Below are 26742 nucleotides of genomic sequence, written 5' to 3'. Positions count from 1 at the left end.
GTTGACACTTCATTAAGGGATGTTCCCACTCGCAGTAGAAGGCCCAAGGGTGAAGCTTTCACGGTGTGCACATAGGCAAAAACAGACAAATTTGTGTCCATGACGACGGTGTATTTGCATGTGCAAATGATCAACATGTAGGTGAGTGTGTGTGTTTGCGTGCATTCGTGTTTGCAATCGCAGTCACACAGCGTCTCACACACTGTGTCGACACCACCCCCCACCCCACCCCACCCCAAAACACTCTCCCATCCTCCTTCCTGCCCAGCCCCCTCTTTTCATTGGTTGACCTAGTGGAGTTACTATGGGAACGGCTGTAGAGAGGCTGCCATGCCGAATGTGGGGTACAGCTTTTGAATGGAGCTCCATCACGCACACACAAGGACACACACGTTCATCAGGGCCAGGAAACCCTACCTAGCATCAATATATACTTTTTTTTATTTTTTTTCTGGCTGTGTGAACTTCCCTTTTCTGTTTTAGCACTTGCACCTGCAGCATCTGTTTGCTTTACTTCTAATCTAAAATACGGCTTTCCGTTGTCTGTTTTGGAAAATATGCAAAAAAAAATATGAGTCAGGTACTTTTAAACGTGGGCCTAATTTCCTCATGCACATGTAAAGTGCTGTTGCCAATCACAACCTCCGTCTGACAACAGATGCCCATGTGTCTAACAGATTTTGCAGGGTTTGAGTTATTGCAACAACAGTCTCAATTTATATTATTGCACCTTATCATTTAAGCTTACTATAGTATATGGTGTATACTTCTAGTAGGTAGTAGACAGGTACATATGCAAAACCTGTATACCGTATATGTATATATGTATTTCTTACACTATTTTATTTTATTTAACTGTCCTGCCTACTGACCTATTTTTCATATTGCTAGTGGTTTTCAAGAAGGGTTTTTATGTGCAGCTGAGCTACTGTGACCAAGCAATTTCCCTTGTGGCTCAATAAAGTCTATCTAAGTCTAAGTGTAAACATGAGTTAGAGTTAAAAGGCTGATATTGAGGCGAGTTGTGATACAAATGGATAGACATTAAATATAGAAACAAGGCAGCTTATTGTCACTGGCAACGCTCCTGTGTGTACACCGTTGCCTTGCAGACCTTTGCGTTTGTTGAGATCACATTCGCCGGGACGCCTACTGTCCGTCAAATGAGAGGAGAAACCCTACACCAAAGTGCTTTAACCTAAAGAAAAATGCTGTTCCTTGGATCTGAGAGACCTGCTGCAGACAGAGTGAAGATTATTTGATCAGCGTTAAGTTATTCTGATGACCTGGCGCCAGTATAAATGAAAGCATTGCAGGATAATGGGAGTAGGCAATCACTCAATACTCTCAAAGTATCAGCACAAAGTAGCCGAGGCAATTAGACAAAGACAACATCTAAACGGAAGCTTCGTTTACGAGCACTGAACCCGCACAAGCTCGCAAGAAACCTTATTCTCCCACTTTCTCTTTCACCACGACTCTCTCCCTTGTTCTCGTCTTCGCTGGCGCGCATAAGGTGGCTTTGTGGCTCAGCGCTAAACTAGATCCTCTGCGTTGTATCAGACTTATGCACCGAAACACAACAGGCACAAATGTGGCGTCCGCATCCAGCATCCACGCAGCAGATAAAGGATGAGAGCAGCTGACACATGCGCACCAGCATGCACCGTTCCCGCTGTCAGCATCCCTAGCTTTGATGTGGCTGGGCTGGTACAAGTGAGTGTTATGGTCTTACGTAAGGCTTTTACATAAACCTCAGTGTGCAGAAACCGGGTGGGAGAGAGAGAAAGAGAGGGAGCCGGGTAGAGAGGGAGGGGGAATTGCTGCACCGTTACAAAGGGGATTCGCACTGCACCAAATCCTGCATACGAACCTACACCACAACATATACGCTTCTCCTAGCAACATGTGCCTTCCTTGAATCAGCGGCACCATCCTTTTTCCTCTATAGTCTGATAAACAGACGTCTCTCTCCGTCTCTATGCATCTTTACCCACTAGAGACCAACAGCAGACAATGACACATCCATCAGGCTTTCATCTCAGCAATCAATAAAATTTATTGACTACCTATTACTCCCAAGCCAAGCTGACCTCTCTCCAAGTGCGATACCACAACAGAAGTGCCACATACTGCACAGCAACAAAAGCCTCTCTGTTTCTCACCCGACCTGCTCCTCGGGGATTAAAGCCACCAGCGTGAGGGAGTAGAAAGACACAGGGAGGGAGCTGAGGCAATATCAATCTCATTTGCTGTAATTACAAAAGCAAACCATGTGCGTGCATTATTGTGTAAATGTGCTTACAAAGAGTCGGGAGGTCTTCTGCGTATCAGCGCAAGTACAGTTTTATTCATTGAAAATGAAAAAACAAAAAAAGTGGGAGGATTTCACACTGTAAACAGTCAGACGGTAACAAAATAAAGGAAAACATAATGTGCTTTTCATTGCAACAAATGATGATGATGAAGATTTATAACCAGGAAGAAAAAGACAAGTATTAGGCTGCAAAAAATGTATGTGGTGGCCTCAGGAGTTGTTTATATTCCAGTGCAACAGATCACATACCCTAAAGGTTCAACTTTCATTTTCACCATGTGATAGTTGAGGTGGAGAAAGAAGTACACACAAACTTTGACCCGTGGAATAAATTACATCAGCTGAGAAGGATGCCCCTTTTTGAATAAAACCTGCTAAATATGTAATGCGTAACGATCAGACCTTTTTCAGTTTGTAGATCCCCAATCTTTCTTAATCTTAGCATTAATATCATTTTGAAATACATGGACTCCGGGCAGTGAATTTAGTCACCGATCTACAAGCATGACCAGATTTTATTTTGCTGGTTTAGCTCATTCAGTCAATGTGCATTAAATAAAAAAATGATAAACCACCTTTTGTCACCACCATTTGTCATCTAATGACTCCTCCCTAAATCAAACAAAGAGCCCAGCACAGGCAGAGAAACCGAAGCGATCATTCTCCTCTGTCTGCCCTCTTTCATGTGGCTAGAAATGTTCTCAATGCAGACCTGGAGTCATGTTACTCCACGGTTTGCCCTTCACAACAACAAGAGGTTGAAAAGACATTTGAACCTGGAGCAATGTCACGGATCAATCATTACACTCTAAATGAGATGGAAAGCAATCACAAACTAGTATGACCCTTTCAGTGTCACTGGTACCCTTGTGATTCGTGGTAGAGAAAACTTGCATGAACTTCTGTGTCTTTTCCTATGAATGAAAAAAGGCCCTAGGAACAATCATCTCCCTGTAACTTGTCACACTGAATTACGGACAAAGGCCTTTTAGGACTGCAATACACCCCCTCACTGTTAAAACAAGTGGTGCTTTGCGAGGCTAAGCACACTGTGCAGTAGTGTGTGTTCATGTTTCAGAGCACGGGGGACTTAGAAAACAGTTAGATTCACTCGTTTTCTTGCCCCCACAAAATAGGGACAAAGAGGAAAACAGGCCAACACAGGAACATATATGCTGAAAAATGACCTATAACAATGTCAAGCTACATTCAGATTCACACACAGCTGCGGTGGTTCCTGGAATTAGGTCATACAGTGTTTATTAGTACAACAGCCAGTAGGAGAAAAAGGAAAACTTCTCTGATTTAGAATTACTTTCCAAACTTAGCTTTGCATTATGCTCTGACTCTTCAAAACTGTCCGACTTACACAAAGGATTCCTCCTAGTCATAAAACTCACATCAACCTGTACAGTATGCTCGTAGAAAAGAACAGAAAAAGAACAGAAATCTGGTGCTATCACAGTTTAAGATCCGCGCAGTATGGTTTAGGAAGAAGGAGCCTATAAAAACAGTATGAAATCCAGTAAAGAAGAAAGTACTAGCTATAAAAATGTGCATGTGTCCTTAGAGAAGAAAGTTACCCAGTGTAGCTACAAAGACGGTGCTGAAGGTTGAACAGTGCGCGTAAATAAAATCCTTCAGCAACAGATGATGTTCCCTGACCTTTGTGCCTTGATGTGTGGCACTGCATGCAGAGAGCAAGAGATAAAAGTGTACCATTTCGAATGTGTGTGTGTGTGTGTGTGGAATGAAGCATCAGTGCAAGGGATCCCTCCTGGTAGAGTATTGCGATAGTTTTGAAGGTATCCATTGGTAGTTGTAAATCCCAGAGATTGACGTACGTCCGGTGGTGCAGTATAGTGTAAGTGGGATCCAGATGCAAACTTTAGCCCGTCCAAATAAAAATATCAACCGGTCAAAAAAGACGAGGCGTCCCCGTCCGAAAACAAGATATTATTGTGTGGCATTCTGCAGGGCAGCTTTGTAGCCGCAAGTGTTTTTCAGATTTCAGTGTTTGTACAGTTTTATGATCAGTGTGCGGTCAAAAGAAGACCATCCTAAAAATGTGGACCATAAGGAGGCTGTGAAATTATTATTTTTTATAACTTTGGCTCTAAAATCAGAGGATTAGGAGGTAATTTGTTACAGATTAGACAAAATGGCATAATAATAATAATAATAATAATAATAATAATAATAATTAACTAGATTAGGTCCTTACAAGCAAATTGAGTTATGCCATGTGGAATTCCATAAGAAAATGTAAAAGATAAAAAGGTGCTCTGCTTTTCTATTTTTGTTGTTTTTTTTCCCAGTCAAAATGGCCATCAAATTGTCAGCAGGTGATAAGCTTTTCCAGGAACTTACAAGGCAAATGTGTCTATTTCAAGTCTGCGGATTGTCAATAGTCGGCCTCCAAAGTTCCACTGAGGCCCGTGAAATGTTAACCCATGTGTTTTTAGAGTCTCCTTGTGATTTTTCCCACATGAACAAAACCGCTTATTCTAGTCTAGCCTGTCGTGAGCCGAAAAAACCTAAGGAAAGAGAGCTTTTAAGATTTGAGAGGAATTTATATAGGCTGTTAACTCGACAGCTCAACATTTTTCTTGGTCTGGGAAAAAAACTTTTGGCTCGGCATAAACGGCACTGTAGCACTCAAGTCCAAAAGTTAGTAGGAGTGACTTGACAGTTTTTTGTCGTTTCTTTTTGTGACAGGAACTACTTCTTGTTGGCAGCTCCTCTGGTCGTCCCACCAGGCTTGTTTCCAGAACGACGAACGGGAACCTTGGACACTGGGATTCTGGTGCGAACGGGGGCAGGCGCTTGGGTCTTTGGTGGAGGGGATTCAGCCTCAAGAACGGACGACAGGGCTGACTGGCTTACGGAGTGAGGAGGAGGAGTGGTTTGTTTGTTGCTCACCGGGATCTTGGACTCTCGAGGAAGGCTGGCGCTGCCTTTCATTGACCGGAAAGAGGACGAGGAGGAGGAGGAAGGGATAGTTGTTTGGGAGGTGGGGCTCATTTTGTATTCGGTGGATGGCGAGGGAGTACTGTTTAGATCTTCATCTTGCCCCTGATCCTCTCCTTCCTCCTCGGGGTCATTGTAAAGATCATACAGGTGGTCTCCGGAGCAGCTGTCACGTGATAGGGCCATCTTCTGGTTACGCTGCAGCCCGCTCTCGTCAGGTGTTGCCGTAGGCGTAGCAGAGGGTGTGTCCCAGTAGCCCTCATCGCTAAGTGGCTCTTTTTCACCAGGTGACGTGGGATGGCGACCATGAGCGTGAGGGAGAGGGGGTTTAGCTGCTCGGCCTGCTGCTCCACCAACTACTGGAATCTTACTCAAACCCAGTGCCTTTACCTGGGGTATCTTTCTGTCTGTACTCCTGGAGGCGGAGTGATGATGGCTGCTGGCAGGGTTGGTGTGAGGGGGATAAGTGGAAGTAGGGGTGGTCGACGAAGGCTGATGCGATCGAGGCAATGCTGGTGAGTTATCTCCGGTAGAAGGTAGCATGTGCCAGAGCCCCTGCATGTCAGCGTCGTCAACTCCTTCTGGACTTGCCATTTCTTCCCCTCCGCCCATGTAGGCCACCACACCGCTACCGGCTGGGTGCTGCTGCGGAGGAGGAGCTGCCCGGTTGCGGGCTGGCAGGGAAGAGGGCGCTGGGATTGGGGAAACAGAGTACATGGGCTGGGTCAGCTGGGAAGTTACTGGGGGTTTAGATGGGGAGCCACGAGATGTGGTACTGGTGATAACAACAGTTCTCCCACCGTTCGCTCCCACACTTCCCCCTCCTCCCCCACTGCTACTGCTGCTAGTGCCACTGCCCCCGTTGCCGACAGTGCCTTCTTCGTCTGCGTCAGCAATAATGTCACCGCAGCCTGTCAATGAATCAAAACTCTTGAGGGATGTGACATCGGTGAAGAGGAGAGAGCAGAGTCGGTCCACCGAGGGCTCTGACGGTGGGTCGCCTGTGCTGCATCGATCCAAAGGGGGTGTAGCGAGGGAGGGGGTGAGGCTCGAAATTGAAGCTTTGGCTTTTTGGATGGTAGGGCGCAGTGGTGAGTCAGTGGGCGTGTAAGGAAAGGGGGAGTCTGGCTCGCCAGATGGCCCTGGCATGGCAACACAGTGTGGGGGTGTCATGGTAACACTAGTGGTGGGAGTCTCTGCTTCTTGGAGGCTAGGTGCTGCTTCTGCATTCCCACAGTCCTCTTGGTGATGATGCGGAGGAGGCTCAAGGGTGAGAGTGATATCCTTAACCTTCTCAGCGTCTGCAACATCCCCATCCTTCACCTTCTTACCTTCCACCTCTTCCCCCTCCGCTTCGTTTGTTTTGTCTTTGCGCCTCCATCGCATGCTGCTGAAGAAGCCCTTCAGGCCCCTCCCTCTTCTGGAGAGCCCCGACGCTCCGTTTTCACTTGACCTGAAGCTCCCACGTCGGAGGAGAGAGAAGAAACTTAGCGATTTGCTCAGAGACCTCACCGGTCCTGCCTCCAGGCTGCTAAGCCCCTCCCCTCTCTGTCCATCAGCATCGTTGTTGGAGCTCGTTAGTCCATCGTGGGTTTTGCTCCTCACGAGCTCCACCGATGCCGCCGAGCTGTTCCCATTCAAGGAATTCCCATTGTCAGAATTCCCGTTGCTTGTAGCCCCTTTGTTCCTGAAGGAGAAGAAGCTGGCCATTCCAGAGCCGGTGCGGCGCTTTCCGAAGAGTTTGAAGGCAGCTTTGTTGATCTTCCCTGTAGGCTGGGGGTCACACTGAGGAGCCACTGGAGGCTCCACGCACTCCGACTGCACCTCCATTATCTAGCACTCTATTGCTCCCTCTCTATCGCGTCTCCCTCGAGCACTCTAGCTGGCTTTCTAGCCTCTCTCTTTCTGGCCACACATACACTCACCCTCTCTCTCTCTCTCTCGCTCTCTCTCCCACTCTTCCCTCCACCCTGCTGTCTCCTGCTCTTTCACTCCCACTCTGACTTGCTCTAACGCCTGCCTGCTGGTTTTCTCTGTCTGTCTCCCCCTCCTCTCTCTCTCTCTCTCTCTCTCTCTCTCTCTCTCTCTCTCACGCACACACACAAACACACAGGCACACACATGCATGCTGAGTGCTGCTCCTCGCTGTATCCATGGCAACTGGGTGGGCTAAGCAGCTTTCGTCAATGTTGGCGGGGCGCCAGTGTCTGTCCTCCCCTCCCTCTCTCCCTCCCCCCATCCTCTTCCTCCACCTTGCCTGTCACAGATGCACTGTTTGCTTTATTTCTTTCCACTATTCAAACCCTCACTGATTCAATCACTATGTGTGTGTGTGTGTGTGTGTGTGTGTGTGTGTGCTGTTCCACGGTGTTTGGCAACCACTGATTTATTGGGACGGATTAGACCTGAGTTAAATATGTTTTCATGAGCTTACTCAGTGGGTCGTTAGACAGGGAATGGCTAATTACAAAGGCCGAACTCATTTGAATTTTTATACGTGTGCAGGCCATAAAGGTGAGGAAATATAGAGCAAGAGTAAGCAGACTATGCCGTACAGAAAACTTTTTCATATGTTAATTTTCTTTATGGTGATACCTGTGGCTAGATTTATCTCGGTATCAGCTGCTTCGCCCACATGTTTTTTTTTTTTACTCACATGAGTGTGAACTGACAACCAAAACAAATGTATTAGCGGCCTGAATTAGGGAGCTCAAAGACAAGACCTGCTGATCAACAGTGTGAGTTGGCTTAAGCTGGGATATGGATTTAGAAAAAATATTTCACACACACACACACACACTGCAATACAGTTTGGGCCAGACACACTGTATAGACCATATGGCGTGGAGTCCTCCTCCATATGGACGTACGGGGGTCAGTTATCTGAGGAGCATGGCAACACATCTAATTGTCCTCCCGTCACCATAAGTTTGTTTGTGTTTGTGACTGTGAGTTACCAGTTCATGCAGCCAACAGTGTAATTTTCCCATTAGCTATAGCTTGGCAACCAGCCGAGTTTCTGTGGGCGTGTAATTGTTCAATAACTGGAGGCAAAGGTGGTGTTTCAACTTGTTGCGGAGTCACAGCTTTTTGTCACTTCTGTTCGCAAATGTAGCTCGAAACGAGTTTCTGCAAATGTTCACGTTTGTTTATTACGTTTTAAAGGTATAAAATGAGGTTTTAAATGAGTGAAAGAGTGTTTCTTTACATTATTCTGCCAATAAATGATCATTTTGTATCTCAAACTATATGCTGTAGATTCACCCATCATTCTCCTGTTTTCCATGTGATCCTCCGTGTGTGCTCATTTAACTGCCTATTTTATCCTCCCAACCCCCCATGAGTCTCCCCGATACCCCCGACCCACTTACGAACCTCCTCTCCCCTCCTTCCTTCCCTCCCCTCCTGCTCGTCTCTCTCCTCGACCACCTCCTCCTCCTCCTCCTCCTCCTTCTCGGTTGCTGTGGGCACGGGCTCTCCTCTTCCAGCCCACTGCTATCAAACAATGTCTGCATTCATGAGCCCAAGGCAACACACACCCACCCACACATCAACAGACATGCTCACACCCACACCCAACACATTTGGAGGGCTTCCCCAGAGTGGAGCAGCGAAGCATATCTTCCTTATGCTCTCCCCCAGTCAGAAAGATAATCTGTCCGCTCATCCCACCAGTCAGTCACCCAGACGCTCTGCTTGCCAATCACCCAGCGTGCAGGTTTTCAGGTGCATCAGATACTCAGGCAGAATGCCCTGCAGCCATTCTAGCAGGTCAGCTGGCTGCTGCTTGGACTTGAATCTGACTCTGAGCGGCAGATGGCTGGTGGATTGATGAGTGGGTTCAGTTATCACACGAGGAGACAAAGGATTGTGCTCAGCTCTTATGGTGGAAATGTGCATCATTACGATACTTAAACCATTCGAACATCAGTAAATTATTAAAGCAAAGCACACAACAATATGACTGTGTTAATATATTCCACGATTCCATTTCAAGAGCGTTCACATACACCCCTCAGCTCGTATAACACAGATACAGTCTTGCAGCTGAGTTGATTTGGGGCAAACAACAAGGTATGAAGTCAATCTAGTCAGGTTGGTGCTTGTAAAATCGCGCAACATGTGCTTTCTTCCCAACCTGCCTTTTTACTGCGAAGGAGAAGACGGACACATGCACACATGCAACAGAAGAAGCACACACCCATATCATCCCCCCACTCTGTCTAAATAGGGTTCCCATTTCAGCCCCTTGAGTGAGGCTCAGCGCTAAGTGGGACAGTTAGAGGACATCTTTTCTCTGTGCATCTCTTACTCTCACTGTGTTGCCTGTTACAACTGCGTTTGAGTGCATGCAACTGCAGTGTGCATGTACGGTAGCTGCGAAACATCTCTTAAAACTCTGCTAGCAAAGAGCCTCAGTGTGCAAATATGGATGAAGTGCATGTGTTTGCGTGCGTGTGTGGCAGAGGGAAAAACCGCTGAAGGAAGTCTGGATGGATGGATGAATGGGTTATTTGATAGTAGTATGATAAATACGCAGGTTAGTGCTTCCTCATCAAGTGATAAAAAACTTAAAAGTGCAAAAGCAGCCAGTTTCTTTTTTTATATCCTCATTTGCAAATGAAATGAGAGTGTACAGCCACTCCTAGGCAAAACCTTCCAGAGACGCAAATATTTTTAAAGAAAAATAAATGCATTTTTCTTTTTTTTCTTCACTCTAAAGATAAGAAATGACGATGTAATTGTCTTGCTTTAATGAGGCTTGCATCCTTATCATCCAAGACTGGTCCCAGTGGAGCACACCTGTGTCTCGGTAGTCACAGTCACCAGCCGTGTCTCAACATAACACAACAAGTCGTGAAACCAATATGTTATCGCCACGCTAAAAACACATTGTGCCCTCGCCACCTTCCTGTTTACACTGTAACTTCAGCTTCTACTGCCTGGTGCACTCATACAGGATGCTCAAACAGAACGTCTCACTGAGCGACGTTCACTTTACTGAGCCCTGAAATTTACATTAGCGCAGCTAACTGCCCGGACTTGCCTCACAGGGCTAATCCACACTAAATCACACGCCCTGTCAGTAACATAAACAGGGGGTTTTATCTTCGGCAGATAAAAGACATCTGCCAGGGTGTAGGCGCGATTCAACGTTCAGCCCCTGCACAGTACTGGTGTACTCTTTAGCCAGACTTAATAAATATCACCGATGCCTCCAAATGATCTTTTCAGTGGTGAGAGCAATGCAAACAGCAATGTCCTCATGAGTTATGAGTGGGCATTAAGTGGATTAGAAATAGGTACAAGCGGACGCAAACAATAGATCAGTGAAAGATTAACAGCGCAAACGATGTGCAGGTGTGACCACTGTATAAACAAACCAAGCCGTTTGCTGCACAGGAACCTTCCAGGAACCATAAAACCTTCCTCATTGTCCTCACTCCTCCTGTGGGTCAGGGTTTTTTTTTCCAGGACAGAGGGTCTTCCAGCTCTGGATTAAGCTAAGCTATAGTGTGCGCACGTGTCCGCATTTGTGTGTACAGTAATAAACCTTCAGGATTACCGCCTGAGTTCCTTTCTTATTTAAGTAATCAACAGGGAGGCTGGTGCTAACTGTGATTAAACTGTTTAAGCACGGACTACACAATCACTTTTACATTCCAAGGACTTCAGTGTCTCTATGAGCAATGTTAACCTTTTTCCTATTCGTCAAACCAATCAAATAAACTCATAAGTTAAGTGAGGTGTCAACGACTTCAACAAAGGTTTTTGCGCTGCAGTCCGACTTGTCATCATGACAGACATTCTGACTTGAGTAGGGAAAGCACAGGTGTATTAATAATAGCTCAGTTCCATTTAATGTCCCAGTCAGGCAGTGGTTCCTAAAGTTTTTCTGCAAGCGTTTTTGATTTCAAACAGTCAGAAGCCAATATTTTTAGACACACAACACACTGTGGTCTCTCTTTGTTACCCACCGCTGTACTGGGGAAACTGGGGGCGATATATGCCTTGTCATATTTTCTTGTCTCTGCTTTGGAAGTTGGGTTCTCCGATGTACATTTAGCTGGGAACCCTCTCACAAACCCCTCCATGCTATGCTAGCGGTGCTTTGGGAACCACTGCCAGAATGCATAAGTCAGATGTCGGTGGTTTCCCTATCATGACAAGTCAAACTGGCTGAAAGGCTGGTCATGTTATTGGCAGTGAGTTGGAGACGTTTGTCTCAGTGAGGGACAGGAGGACTCTGGACGAACAACTCTCCTCCATGGATAATCCATCTCACCCACTACACCAGACAATAGAGGGGCAGCGGAGCTCATTCTCCAACAGACTGATCCTGTTCCGCTCCCACAGTGAACACTACAGGACTTCTTTCATACCCTACTCTATCCAGCTGTACAACAACTCACCTTTCTGTAACAGATAACCCCATGTTATTTATGTTAATGGACACTATTGCACCTTACTATCATTTCTATGTATTTCTTGTACATTTGTTCACATCCTAATTCTGGACATTTTTGCTTATAATATTTTTATCTGATTTTACTAGATTTTACTTATATTTTATTTTTATTTAATCTTTCTTTTACTTCTGGTTCTTAAGAGTGTTTTTTATGTGCAACTACGCTACTGTGACCAAGCAGTTTCTCTTGTGGATCAATAAAGTTTATCTAATTTTAGTTGGTGTTATAATGGCTCTCTGCCATGCTAGCTCACTGGCATGGCTCACTGTCTGGGACAAGATTGTGTAATCGTGTTATCACCAATGTTGTTAGTTACACCAGTCAACACGACTTCCATACTATCAACCAGTGGTTTCCTGGAGAGCAGTTTCAAAGCTCAGTGTGGTGCTCCAGCCACGTTAGCAGTGCCTGACTTTGCCTGACCTTGCTTTCTCAAGCGCTTGCAACTCGAGAGCTTGTGGTTAGGACATACGACGTTGTGTACACAAAACGCTTGACATTCAAATGGTAACATAAGCCGTAACTGCAGCTTTTGGCATCCAGAAGCCAATGAAATCATGTTTATTTTTGTTGTAAACCTGACTGTGGAGACAGCCCCCAAGTGGCCATTAAAGGAACTGCAATATTTTGTTTTTTCTTTGTCCATTTTTCAGCCCCGGAGGCTGCTTTATTACGACCGTATTTGCCGTTCTGTAACAGTCTGACGCACATGCAGTGCACTAATTGTAGACCAGTTTGGTGTGATTTTAAATCTTAAAAAAGGCTGCGTCTCTTGTGATGGAGAACAGGTGTAATAAATGCTACTGACATATTTTATATCCCTGCATGGTCCAAAACACTGCACAACTACAGCACCCTATAAGTAATACATTATGTCACATGAAAATGCACTTTCATGTCAAGTAGGAGATACAAACGCCAAGCAATCTATGTATGGTGTGTGTGCATGAATACAGCATATTTGCTTATGTAGACATTTTGCTTAGATGCTAGATATATGAGGTTAGCGAGTAAGTGCAATGTTTCCTCCTTGTCCTAACGAGTGTTCCACCAGCATGGCGTGCAGTACTCATCTGAATGATTCAGAGCCCTGGGAGAGCCCTCTGCAGCTTGTCTGTGGAAGAGGCTTTTCAATGTTTGATGTAAGGTAATATGCACAAGTAGGCTACAGGAAGGCCTTTAACGCAGAGTAAAGCCAGGGCCGGAGGTGCATTAACCTGATTACAATATTCCAAACAGTGGTGAATGTGTCAGTTCAAAGGTATAACGCAGCAAATTGCTCTCAAATTGCAACTTGAATTAATAATTTAATACCAAAGCAATTAAAAATCACTATTTCCACGCACATTCGTTTGTACAGTAAAGTACACATACAAAATGCAGCGGGCCGCCACATGCAGCAAGGGATGCATTGCTCAAAGGCACATAGGCCGTGGATGCTGAGGGGAAAACAGCTGCTTATTCACTCCCTTCTTGCACGTCTTCCTGTCAGTCCTGGGATATGAAGCACTGACCCTTTGGCCCCAGCCCCTCCATCTTTAACCACACTATTAAATACACTTAACAGCTTAATGATTTATTCAAATGACTGATCTGATCACCTTTAAAAAGGTCGATGAAGTTGAATTAAAGAATAAGAAGTTGGTGAAACTGTGAGAAACAAAAAATGTGAATAATAATTTTCTTGCTTGCTGAAATCCTATTTTCACTTGTGTGGGCAACATTATGCAGCTTTGGAGACAGCTCTGGAGGGGGTATACTCATCGCATCACACTGCAACGCCAGCCCGTCTTTATTCCAAGTTGTTACTGATGAATAATGACTCGTCTATTCGCCTACAGACACAAATTTGTCTGAGGCCAATGGCCACTTTGTTTGACCGCTGTGTGAACGTGTGTGCAAGCACAGAACTGCATTTATTCCTCCAGCATGTCAAGACAGTGAAGTGAACTGCTGGCAGCTCCAGTGCCATAAAGTATTTAGCAGCTGGCTGACTGCTGTTTGCTCGCGGCAGGATGAACAGAGTTTGCATAGCAATAACACACACACGTCTCCCGTCAACTCTACATAACCTGAAATCCTCGTTTTGCACGTCCCCCTTCTGATTGAGGAAGATGCTTGCTCGTACAGGAAATCTAATTTAGTGACGATCAAATCCTCTCTGAGCTCTGATGTGAAGCACAGTTACAAGCGTAGTCTGGAATTACGACAGAATTATTACGGTCTTGAGCCAAAACACAGTCTGGCCCAAATATAAATGTGAACTTCTGGCCTAGATTCACATCACATCCTCAGAGTCTCCTAAGCAAAGCTAACCCAGATAAAGTAAGAGTGTGCAACAATGTTCTGCTCCGAAGTATACCGCGCCAAAAATAAACTTTTTTAACCTGAAAACAGATTCACTCAGCTTTAGGGCCGCCTTTCATTTTGTCGACACTTAAGCGGACCCGCTGACCCTCACACACCCACCACCACCACCCCGATCAGGGTCAGCCGTCATAAATAATAAGTCAGTGACACGGCAGAGGGATACGACCAATGGGATTTGGGGATCAATGTGCATTAGTAAGTCAGATTAAATGATCAATGTGAGAGGTAAAATGGGATTAGATGATCAATGAGGGCGTCCGTTGACAGCTGAACCTCTTCAGTTGTCCCGGCACCAGTTAAACACAGTCCACACTTAAGAGTATTTTGACAGCTGACACAATGTGCGTTCTTTACTCTGAGTTTGAGCATATTTAACGTAAAAATCTTGAATATATGCATGGCAGTATTGAAAGAACTTGATGCGAGATGTGTAATTTTTAATATATCCTTCTGTGTCCATTATTTTATTTAAAATAATTAACTAAAAATCAAGAAGAAAGTGCAGTTGCCCAAATGCTTGTGGTCTGAACTGTAGGTGAACCTAAAAGAAATAAAGTGAACTGAAGTAAACAAGTTTTGTTCCAATGCAAATGTTAGCGCTCTTGTTTTTGATGTGGTTTTTAAATCGGTCAGATCAGAGCAAAACCAGTTCGACGACATTAGATTAGGTCGGATTCAGGCCTTTGGATGAAATGAAATGTTCCTACTGCCAGAAAATGTGATTTTCGTGTCAACCGTTAAGAACATTAAGGCCATGTTTTTCAAAATTATACTTTGGAATAAATTCAAAGACTTTTTTTTTTTCATTTGATGAATTTATTCTCTTATTGTATTCATGGATTTTCTATAGTGCTTTTCAACATTCATAAAAAAAAAAAAAAACAAGCTTGTTTTTTCCACTATAGGCGCCGTTTATGACATTATAATGAGGCTTTCCATAGAGATTTAGACTATACAGACATACAACTCCATCCACTCGGCCCAATCAGGACCCTTGCGTAATCAGCACGTAATCACATACAGAACGGCAGCTTCCTCTTGACACGCACACGCTTTCTATAAGCCCTCTCACTCAGCCGCTTGTCCCTCAGTATCCCACAATCCCTCTTGCTTGGTTTCAGCAGGTCATCCGTGCCACGCCGAACTCCAGGCTGACAACGGCTGGCTCCTCTTTGGCCAGCTCGTTCTTGTATGTCCCTTCCAGCTCGCCGTAGCTCTGCTTCCTGCTCTCAGTGCCGCTGCTGCCCTCTACTGTCCGCTCGGTGTCTGTGACCTCCGTGGCCTCCTCGCCCACCTCCTCCTCCTCCTCTTCCTCCTCCACGCGGCGCTGCACTTCTTTGTGGTTGATGGGCGCGCCCAGGATAAGGGAGTCGGGACGTGGTGGGAGGGTCCCGGAGCGCTGATCTCTTGTGGGAGGCGGTGCAGGGAGGTCAGAGGGTGCAACGGGGGGCAAACCGAGCTGCTGGAGCCTCTGAATGCAAAGAGCAGGACAAGACAACAGAGAAAGCTTATCAATAAAATAATTTGGGATTTCTTTTACGCAATAAAATTGTTTTTGGGGAGGATTGTCCTGTATATGAGGGCAGCTATGTCCAACGTAACAGCCATGATGTAACTTAAAAGCTACTAATACATAAAGAGCTCACAGTCTCCAGTGCTTGCACGGTGCTTTCTGCCTTGCGGCTGTTTTCTCTCAGTGTCAGAATAGTTTTGAGGATGGACTGACGTGGGTGCATGGACCGATCAAACTGGTGGTACATGTTCCTCCAGAACCTTGGGGGCAAACACAAATGCGTAGGTAATTATTTGTATAGGGGAGACGCACAAGTACAGTTAAAGCACAGCAATGTAAATATGTAGCAGCGCAGGTTAGACGAGGAGGGCTGCACTCACTTGAAGTTGTAGGGCAGAGTGGAGGGCTCCAGCACAGGATGCGCTTCACAGTACGCGGGGCTGTAGAACGGATTCAAGTAGTTCTGTTTTTCGCTCATCAGATACGCCCAAAGTGAGTGAGTCCGCTCTCTCAGCCTGAAACGCAGAAAAACACCCAACTTAAGTTGCACTTTCACACACAGGAAGCTTGCTGAATATCACATATCTATGCTCATACACTCTCCTGCCAGTTCATTAGGTACACTAGTGAGAAGAAATGCATTCTAATATAACAGGGATGAACTAGATGGTGTCACGTGGAAATGTTTGTTGGGCTTCCTAATCATCCAGAGTGAGAAGTTTATTTGCACACAAGGAATTTTGGGCGGTCCTCATTTACAGGTTTATAGGTGGGGCATAATATACAGTAGCTTTAGAGAGTTAGCCACACAGTTTTGATTAATTTATAAGCGCTTGGTCAACAGAGCTCTTCCCGCTTTCATACACAGATTAAAGATGCTATCCTCATAGAATCAAGTAATGTGTTAGCAAGGGCTGTGTTTAAAAAGCCAATAGATTTCCAAAGACAGAAACAGCAAACAACTGTGTAACCCAAAAAACGTAAGCGTGTCAGACTTACTGCAACTCCTCTCTCTGCCTCTGGTTGTTGCCGAGGAAGTTTCCATATTGACAGGAATGGACGTGCTCGTGGATCTGCAGCAGGAACCACTCACTGAACTCAAATGCCTGAAGAGAGAGAGAGAGAGAAAGGTGTCGTCAAATGAATTCATAAGACACAGATCTGTGATGGTAAGACAGAACAAATGCCACACAAGCTGCCACATTCCCAACACACCTGTGGGAACTGCTCACTCAGCTGCCAGACACACTCCAGGAACTGAGTAAAGATAGGAGACACCTCCTTTGGATCCCCGTCCAACTGGTCACACCTAGAGGTTTAGATAAATATCCAAGTAATATTAAATACTACATGTATAGAACGATTCTATCAATATACAGTAATCACAATGTGTACATAGCTATGTGGAAAAGTGGAAAATGCAACTGGAAGATCCTGCTGGACTCTGTTAAAGTAGAATGGACTAACCACTTTTAGATCATTTTAAGTATCCTCATACTTTAAAACAGGGGTGTCAAACTCATTTTAGTTTGAGGGCAACATGCAACCCAATTTGATCTCAAGCGGGCCGCGCCACTACGTAACAGAGTAATAACCTATGAGTTACGACAACTCCAGACTTTTTACATTTGTTTTAGTGCAAAGAAGAACTAAAGAAGTAAGTTAGGAGAATGTTTACATTTAATACACTATCGTTAAAAAAAGAAATTAAATTTTTAAGAAAAGTAGTGCAATTTGGGTACTACTGTTGTGTTCTGTCCACTTCTTTTTCTCAAACAGTGGACACATTTGGAATATCATTATTATTTTCATTGAAAAACTGCAGTCTTCTGTGTAACTTTCGCACTTTACAAATTCATGCTGCAGACCAGATTAGACCCTCTGACGGGCCGCTATTAGCACGCGGGCTGTATGTTTGACACCTGTGCTTAAAAAGTAAGGAAATATTTTGTTCAGTCTACTAAAGCAATGAAGACGACCATCTCCAAATGTGTTCTGAGTGATAGGATCTCAATGCACCTTGAGTGCATTCGCACTTGTACCTCAAACTTCCCTTTTTGTGATCATATCAGTCAGGAAGCATGTTAATACCGATGGGTATTAAATCCACTTGAATAGAAACAAGTGTGCTTAGCCCTGTTCAGACTCCTTTGTTTGGGCGGCCGTGAAGACAGTAGTTGTTGCTTGGGTTTGTACAATCACAACCACTCCTAGAATAGTCTTGATCCGGTCCCAAATTAACTGTAATGTGGTACATTTGTGGTGACTCAACCTACCAGGTGTAATTTAAGTTTGTGCTAATTGGCGACTGAACCCATTAACTCCATTGTTCTGCTCAGTCAACCGAAGGCACCAGTGTGCCAAATGTGAAGCAATTCTGCTGATAATGTTTTCCCAGGTATATTGCCCAGATAATTACACAGTTAGAGGTAACGCCAGCTCTGCCACTAATCCACATTGGATTGCATAACAATGTTTCTCTCGCAGTATTAGGGGGCCTTCTTTCTTACTATTGTCCCAAACATCTATAGATGGAGTGAACATTGTCACATGGTTTTAGTTTGCTTGAATTTTTCTTTGTGTGAAACTGAACTGATAAACAGATATATTTAAAACCCTACCTGTCTGCAAACTTGTGACCAAATGAGATCCAGTCCTTCTCTATCAGTACCTGGAAGACAAATGTAGGTGAAATGAAAGTTTGAAGCGAAAGACCCATATCAGAAGTTTATATTTTAATATCAGTATCATAGCATGTGTCCATTTGCGGCTGGTACCATGAAGCCCTTGATAGTGCGGTAGTAGGGATCCATGAGCAGCGACCCCAAGGAGCAGACTTGGGCTGTTCTGTCCCATCCATCTGAACAGTGAACCAACACACTGGTTCCTTCCACTGTCACCGCCTGGGGGTTTGAAAACAGGCAAATCAGGATTTAAAGCGAGTTCTTGACAGATACTGCACAATGGACTAATTGAGATGGGTTAATGAGCGTTTAAAAACAGAATTCCAGAAGAATGAAAGGGAAATACCTTGGCGAGAAAGATAGCTGCATCTACTACAGCCTTGATATGTCGCAGCCAGCCGCTGCTCTCTAGTCCGACCAGATAGTCGCTCATGGTAAGAGACCTAGACCCAATCACTGACAAACATACAGTACTTTCACATAAACTGCACACTGACCGTTGATTATACAGTAATGGCTCGTATGAGCAATATACACTGATCAGGCATATCTTGGGATCTAGTGAATTTGGAGGCCAGGTTAACACCTTGTGCTGTTCTTCATGTTTTTTTTAGTTGTTCCTAAACCATTTTTGTGTGTGTGCCTGTGCCAGGCTGCATCCTGCAGCCATCAAAGAGTGTGATTGCTATGGAGTGGGGATGTCTGGTCTGGTCTAGGTGGGTGGTACATGTCTAAGTAACATCCACATGAATGCCAGGTTCAAACGTTTCCCAGCAGAACATTGAATTGTCACAAGATGGTCAATGTTATTCACTTCTCCTGTCAGTGGTCATAATGTTATGCCTGATCGGTGTATGACAGTTCTCTATGTGCGCTGGGGTGTGTAGCAACATGTGTTCCACCTTCTAGCAACTTCTGCAGGCTGGTCCTCATTACGTGGATGTTTTCAATGCCAACAAACTGGAAGCGGATGTTGGAGTAGTTGTCCTCGTTCTCGTATCCTTTACCTGCTGCTCGGTTAGCGAGCGCATTCAACTGCAAAAGAAAAACGCAGATTAAAAATAATTGACTTGATGAATTTTATTTAACAATATATCAAAGGTGTTTCTGAAGCTTGTCTGTTCATTTTCAGGGACGGTGTTGTCATCAGCTTACCTTTGGCCTGGTATCCATGACGTAAACAAATCGGCTGTTGTGGTTGGCCTTGCTGATGGCCTGCAGCATGCTCTCGTCCTCTAGGCATCGGGCACTGAACCCGGAAAGAGGCTGGCTGCATCGACACACTGCCGCCTGTCAGGGTTAACAGAACCGGGAATAAAAACCAGATAACTTATCAGCCGAATATAACCTATGACTACTCCGTGATTGAGTCGGTCAAAATCCAACAAGATAACATCAACATTACAAGGAAGGTAAAATTCAATAGTAATTTATTAGACATTTTACTTTATGGTTGAATCTGAGTAATCTTTACAATATGTCATGAATGTGGTTCCGTGTATCGTTTGTGCTTTTACAGACATGCCATGCATCGTTCCAAATGTTTAACAAGAGTCAGTTTTTTTCCCACACAAAAATGACAGACGGCAGTCAAGACTTCTCCACCTAAATGTTGTTCTACTAGAATCTCAAGAATCAAAATGTGTCGCCTGTGTTCCACAAGGTATTGAATTCCCATCTTTCGATTGTTCACTTTAGAGTCCTTCTAGCCTTGTGTTATAAAACTAAGTATACATAACATTCTCATTTCTTCCAATGAAAGGTCAGGATTACCATCGCAAGCAATGTAACCAGCAGATTTCCATGTTTTTTGTTAATCACAAGCTGAAGAAGCACCTTAGACAATGATCTCAACTTTGCACGTGTTAATAGATATTCTAATATGCACATTCTTATGACATTTGCCTCGAAGCTGTGGCCTTTCTTTTTGCGTCACCTCAGGACGGCTAATTTAAATTTGGTCCTCTGATCTAATTTCTTTTATGGAGCAATCGGCCGACGGGGACTACCACTCCCAGCTCTGGAATTTTTTTTTAATTACCTTCTTCTCTTGGTAGAAATATGTGAGCACAGGGAAGCGTCCTTTGCTCCTGAACTTGGAACTCCCCACAATGATCGGCTTACTGGCAGTGATGGGAACATAGAGGTCACGTGGATATGTCTCGCACACCTGGAAAGCCACGCACAAAATTCACACACACAAACACAGTAACGTGGTTTTGAGTATCAGCAAATATTGTTTTTCCATCTAAAAAACGGTTTCTGTTGAATCGAAACATTTACAGGAATAGGAGAAAACTATTGGGGCACACACTACTCTTTAGGGACATTTAATTTTTTTCGTGATATATGTCACATTGTGCATTGAAAGCCTGTTTGCCATCACACTAGAGCTAATATTTAGCACTGAAGCTAACGGTGGAGCTCTACCGCCCTCTTCTGGACCTCCATACGCAATCTCTTCATGATACAGAATGTGGTAATGACTAGCCAGGTTCTCCATATAAAATTGCTAGAAGTTCAGTCATAGTCATATTATTACATAACATAAGGCGTGGCTACCAAGCATTTCTGCGGGGTTGTCTGGACGACATTTCCACAAAGCAAAATGAAAAATGAAATATGTGATTTTGCACCACAGCCACAGTGACACGTGTAATACAGCCACGGTGTTGGCAGTGCAAAATGACTTTATGGATCAGTAAACCTGTCACAATAGAGTTCTATTTTTTCTTTGTGGTAGATGGAGTTTTACGGCACATAGAGAGGGCACCAAGGTTCAAAACATTCTCAGGGTTTTATACACTTTGGGTTACAATGCACGTTGTCTTGACTGAGAAGGATCAATTTTTCCTCGATACCTTGGTCTACTACTTCTAATATCATCCCTACAAGTTCATACCATCACAATGACTAGATTATTTTCTTGTTCTTCTCCTCCTGTGAAAGCATATGCGTTTGTTTCGCCATGTCAAGAACACTTTTGACCTTGTAGTCCCGGTTGACGTCGGTGAGCTGCCATTGGTCGCAGGGGACGCCCATCCTCTCAAACTCCGCCCCGAGGTCGATGAGCTGCCATCCTTCCTCTCTCTGTTGATCGTTTTGTTTGGGGTTGTAGGAGAATGCGTAGAGCTCCTCATAGCTTACTGCACAGAGAAGAAAAGCAAAGATAATGCCTTAAACATTATCTTAAACAAAGACGAATATTAAAGAACATAAATACTACATATTATTATAGACATGTGTATAGAAATGAATGTGTGTATAAGGAAAATGATTGGATGGGTGAACAATTATAAGACATAAGAAAACAAATCAAAGAACTTGGTACGGACCGACACATACTAAAACCTACCTGGCCGTAGAAGACGTAGCAGCGAGCTGTAGATGTCGTGGCAGTCTCTTTCTCTCTGGACCACAAAATGAACCACCCTGAAGTTACGACACTGAATGACCAGAGGGCAGCCTGTGGTGGTCAGGGAGAGCTTCTCCACGGAGGCTATATGGTGATGCAAAATCTGCAGAGAAGGAGAGAGGGACGGGTCATGTAGATGTTATGTATAATAAAGGGAGTGAGAGGTGGGTGTCTTATTGGTTGCAAGCTGTCTGCCTTGGTGTCAGGTACCCGCCTTAGCTTCACTTATGCTCCATCTCTGTGACCATTTTTGAATTGTTGTTAGTGGAGGCCTTTGGGTCCTATGGGTTGAGGGGAGGGGCCTCTGTGGATCATCCCACAGATACTTGATCAGTCTGGGATCTAGTGAATTTGGAGGCCAGGTCAACACCTTGTGCTGTTCTTCATGTTTTTTTTTTTATAGTTGTTCCTAAACTGTTTTTGTGTTTGTGCCTGTGTCAGGCAGCATCCTGCTGGAGATGGCTGCTGTCATCAAGGAGTGTCATTGGTATGGGGTGGGGGTGCCTGGTCTGGTGGTCTAAGTGGGTGGTACATATCTAAGTAACGTCCACATGAATGCCAGATCTGAAGGTTTCCCAGTAGAACATTGAATTGTCGCAAGAGGGTCAATGTTATTTACTTCTCCTGTCTGTGGTTTTAATGTTGTGGCTGATCGGTGTAGATCTGTTATCAGAACAAATAAAGAGTATCTGACAGCATCTAACTTTTTTAGAATTGATTGGTTCCATGCGAACCCTTGCTTTCTTTCGTCTACTTTTGCATTTGTTCTCGCTGTGCATTAGCATAGAAACTTGAACTGTATAACGCTCGTGAAGTATAGAGGGCGAGAATGTCAAATGCAGCACATTACCACATTCATGAGCACAGTCTCAGTACCGCAGCCATGGGAAATCATAAAGATGCACATTAATCAGCATCAGTAATGAGCAGTGAACACACACACAGACATAAACAGGAACGCGCACACAGTCGTGCGGTTTAAAACGCTGATCTCACCAGCTGCTGAGACAGACAGCGACACAACTGCTCTTTAATATTTTATGAGGCGCGGTAGCATTCTGACAAACTGTCTCTCTCTCTCTCTCTCTGTGTGTGTGTGTGTGTGACCAACAGAGTGATTTTACCCCACACACACACACACGGACACTGGAACCTACGTGAAAGCACCCAAACATGTCTAAATATGCACAAAACCAAACACTGGCCAACAGCAGGAAAAATGTCTCTTCTCAGCAGTGAAAGCAGGAAGGATGGCGGGGAGGAGGGTCATGGCCCTGGTTCTGCTGCACACAGCATTTTAAAACCACGCTAACTTTTTCCACACTTCACACAGGCCAGTCACTGCTGCAGTCTCCACAAAGTGCTAATGTGCAGCTCAGTCGAGTGTAATAAGTCAGTGGACAATTAAATAAATGAGACTGGATGATTTGTGTGAATCATAACACATCACACTTCAATATGGGAAGTAAAATCTAAAATCGTGAGCTTAGATTGCTTCACATAAAACCAAGACTGTTACATACAACATCTCAAGGATCATTTCCCCTTAATCTCTCCTTCACAGGCGACTGCTCTAGTTCCGCTATTCCCCTAATTCCAGTTCTTCTATTTCCTCCTCATTCCCTAACACTGCACTATTGCTGCCAGACATTAATAACCCAGTTTTCACAATGCTACAACCCTGATCGTCTTTCATGCGAGGTAAAAAAAAAACAAAAAAAAAAAACACACACTCATGCGCACACATAGACCTAACCTGACCGCTTTCAACTGTATACTGAGGGTTTTGTCACCCTACCCAGCTTCCTCTTGCTGCACACAACAAGCTTTTACATTCTGTCTTCTCTCCAACATTCGCACACAAACACACGCACTCGGGTTTCAAACTTCCCGTGTGATGATGGCCACACTAGTGTCTCTTTATGTGGCTGTGGGGAGGAAATATCGGCGTCACACACACACACGCTGAAAGCTTCTGCAGAACGGGTCATATGTGGCTTTGAATGAATTTTTATTCAAGGCAAAAAAAAAAGCTGCAAAGTCATAGACCGAATTTCTGGAGAGGGTTTTTACCCAAAGCAGAGATTTTGCTCGAAGCTACTGCATTAGTCCTTCCAGCGAGCATAAATAATATATTGCTGAGTAATAAAAGTTAATAGTAGGCTAAAAACAAATGAGCATCGCCATTAGATACAATTAGTTTGCTTAAAATTGTAGTAACCTGCTTCTGGCACATTCTGGGTGTGGTAGCTACAATAAAACTGCTGTCCACCTATTATGCATCCACCCACCTTGCACTGCCTCAGTATATCAGGAATGAAGCAGCTAGCCCGACTGTTTCTGTTGCGTCTATAAAGGGTTGGGTGGGGTGTGGGGTGTGGGGGTGACCACCGGAGCTACTCACCCAGATCTCCTGTCCGGCAGAGGTTGAGTTGTTAGAGCTGCTCTCCACAAAGATGAGATGAGTGGCTGTGAGGTACAAAGTGCCATTCGTGTACTTGTTGCTGAAGCGATCCAACAGCCGCACCTGCTCCACCTGCAAAGACACCAACGCATGCCAGGAATCAATCAGCGGTTAGCGGTGAGGTTTGCTTCTCAGGCTGAATGTCAATGGGGTGCAGTGAAAAGGAGGGTGATGGGATCTTGCCAATGACGCCTGACAGAAAATGACTGTAAGTGGCACAGGGCGCTGGTTCCAGCCGGGACACCAACTAACCCTCACTATCGGCTGCCAGTTCCGTTAACAGGAAAATGTACCGAGATAACCGTGACGGAACAATGGCGCACCCATACTGAATAAACCACCTGCTACTTGATTTTAACCAATCCATACTGAACAGTACACTGTGCTAAAGTGCAGCAGAGTCCTTGCAATCCTTCCCTTGCTCCTCCAATAGGAGAAAGACAGTAAATATTGGGAGTAGAATATTTACTCAAGTCACAAGTTTTCACACAAGGCCAAAGTCAGCTGCAGTCAGCCAACTATAATAACAAACTTGGGGTGACAGCTATCATAAATTTAGTGGGTTAGAACCTCCTTTTATGGAAGAACCAAGAATTGTGAGCACATTGTCCATTACCCTATATTCCTTCTGAAATATATCATCAACTATCTTTAGTATGTATGGGCTGGGTTACAACATATAATGGATATAATGGACTTTGTGTGCATAGTGTGCAACCTGCACCTGTCAATTTCAATTTTATTAGAGTACAGCTCAATTCTCATAAAAGAAAAAAAACAGCAAACCTAGTCACGTAGAAGCTGTAGCCAAACTCTGATATCTGATCGCTTTTGTTTGATACTGTGCTGCTGTCGCTGCAGACAGTCAAAATCCACTATCAGGCCAACAGTTTTCTTGTCGACTCAGACATCCTCTTCCTTTGTTTTCGTTTTCTTGCTGCTGCTCTCGGATATGATGAAACAACTGATGCCGCCTCCGTCTCCCAGCAACCAGGGGGAACCAGCTCTGTCATAAGCAGGCTTCTTAACGCACACAGGAAGTCGGCGGTGCCCGCGAGTGAATGAGTGACGGAGGGGAAAGAGAGGAGCACGAACATCTCATACATCTCGTAAACAAAAAGAAATATATATTGTTTTTCCAACCAATGACGCAATCTAAAGTAATACAGAAACGGCGTGCCACATGGTACTACTTGTAAATCCAACACAATGTGCGATACTACTTGTTTATTTAAACACAAGGTAATCCCATAAAACATGCAATTTCTGGAAAGTGACAAAGCCCCCCCCTTTGCTGTTAAATTAAGCAAACATTTGAGACAATGTGGACACACCCAGTCTGTATGCAATCACGCCCACATAATTTGTAACCTAAGAAACCGTGTGTGTACTTTGCTGTGATGTGCGATTTCCTGAAAGCTCGGAAATTGGGTCACAGAAAATTGGATAAACACCCTGAAAAATGCTAGAAAAGGTTGGGAATAGGCTCATGAACAATAGGTTTAACTGTCATTTTACAGTTGATCACTGTGTGGAGTCTAAACCGCACAGACAGCACCAGCAGCTTTGCATTTTATCTGACAGTACAGGCCTGGCTGGCAGATCTAGACCTGTACTGCAGCAATCCTCACTTTTCCCCAAGTCTTGTAAGTGACTTGATGATCAGCTGATTCATAGAAAGGTACCCCAGATGTGTATGTTTTCTGTGCACGCACTGATCAGATGATAGCATTATTAGAATACATATTAAAAAACAGTGCCATCCCTGCAATGATCACCCTGATCCTATCTGACGTCCATTCAGTGCCGTTTGTGTGTGTGTGTGTTAGGTCCAGTAGTGTGCCATTATGATCTAATGCAGCTTCTATCATGGCAGATTCACTATCTCTCTTTGATAGTGAGCTCAGTCGAACCACAGGGCGTGGGAATAATAACATTACAAAGAGGAAGCTATTTGTTGTACGGGAGAAAACAATCAGTTCATTGATGCTCGTCACGTCTGACACTTCTAGCCGCCGGCGACACCTGTTAGCCGCCGTGCTACATCACCGACCCACACGCATTCAGCCGAAACAATGACATCCGGCAAAACACACTTAAGCATCACAAAAAAAAAAAAAAACAAGAATCACCCAAAGACAAGGCCGGGATGCTAACTGTATAGCATCCGTTTGCACTTAGCAAGGAACGTTAGCTACCTTTGGCGTACGGATATGCTCCATTTCTCCGGGGGCGAAACAGCTGTCAGCGACTGCAAAGCTTCAGACGACGCCCTCCGATGATGACTGTATCATTGATAACACGATGGCTGCGACAGCTACGCGAAACGCATTTGCTTTTTCGGTGGCATACGATATGTGTTTATTGTCAATTATTTCACTCCTTCATCCGCGTAAAGCCAGCGTCCATAACGGCGCTCACGTCAACACGCCAAGTCCTGGATTTCAAAATAAAAGTTTTGTAGCTAGCTATGCAGCCGATTCCATAGCCGTAATTTAAACCCTCTGTTTCTTTTTTCTACATTTTATGTATAATGTAT

General features: G+C 44.5%; 2 protein-coding genes across 2 annotated transcripts; both read right to left on the bottom strand.

Annotated features, from left to right (window-relative positions):
* Positions 1–1950: 1950 nt before the first annotated feature.
* Positions 1951–7385, bottom strand: amer2 (APC membrane recruitment protein 2). The gene has a single exon (XM_084566731.1). The coding sequence runs from the start codon at positions 7115–7117 to the stop codon at positions 5039–5041; it is 2079 nt and encodes a 692-aa protein (XP_084422857.1). The 5' UTR covers positions 7118–7385; the 3' UTR covers positions 1951–5038.
* A 7528-nt stretch (positions 7386–14913) lies between these two features.
* Positions 14914–26590, bottom strand: mtmr6 (myotubularin related protein 6). The gene is made up of 15 exons (XM_084566356.1): positions 26402–26590; positions 24144–24275; positions 21680–21842; positions 21313–21470; positions 20366–20494; positions 19480–19614; positions 19227–19359; positions 18671–18780; positions 18418–18543; positions 18262–18311; positions 16856–16949; positions 16640–16746; positions 16021–16155; positions 15774–15900; positions 14914–15598 (listed from the first exon to the last, which is right to left on the bottom strand). The coding sequence occupies exons 1-15, from the start codon at positions 26423–26425 to the stop codon at positions 15245–15247; spliced, it is 1977 nt and encodes a 658-aa protein (XP_084422482.1). The 5' UTR covers positions 26426–26590; the 3' UTR covers positions 14914–15244.
* Between the last annotated feature and the right edge of the window lie 152 nt (positions 26591–26742).

The sequence above is a fragment of the Chelon labrosus genome (genome assembly GCF_963514085.1).
Source record: "Chelon labrosus genome assembly, chromosome: 18".
NCBI classification, from domain to species: Eukaryota; Metazoa; Chordata; class Actinopteri; order Mugiliformes; family Mugilidae; genus Chelon; species Chelon labrosus.
The sequence above is the reverse complement of the archived record's forward strand: the minus strand, read 5'-3'. Positions and strand labels throughout refer to the sequence as shown.

Coding starts and splice junctions, on each gene's coding strand:
- amer2 (XM_084566731.1), bottom strand. CDS start 7,117: ATGGAGGTGCAGTCGGAGTGCGTGGAGCCTCCAGTGGCTCCTCAGTGT.
- mtmr6 (XM_084566356.1), bottom strand. CDS start 26,425: ATGGAGCATATCCGTACGCCAAAG. Junction 18,781..19,226: donor CCTGCAGAAGTTGCTAGAAG/GTGGAACACATG, acceptor TATGTTTGTCAG/TGATTGGGTCTAGGTCTCTT. Junction 16,950..18,261: donor GGTCACAAGTTTGCAGACAG/GTAGGGTTTTAA, acceptor CTAAACCTCTAG/GTGTGACCAGTTGGACGGGG.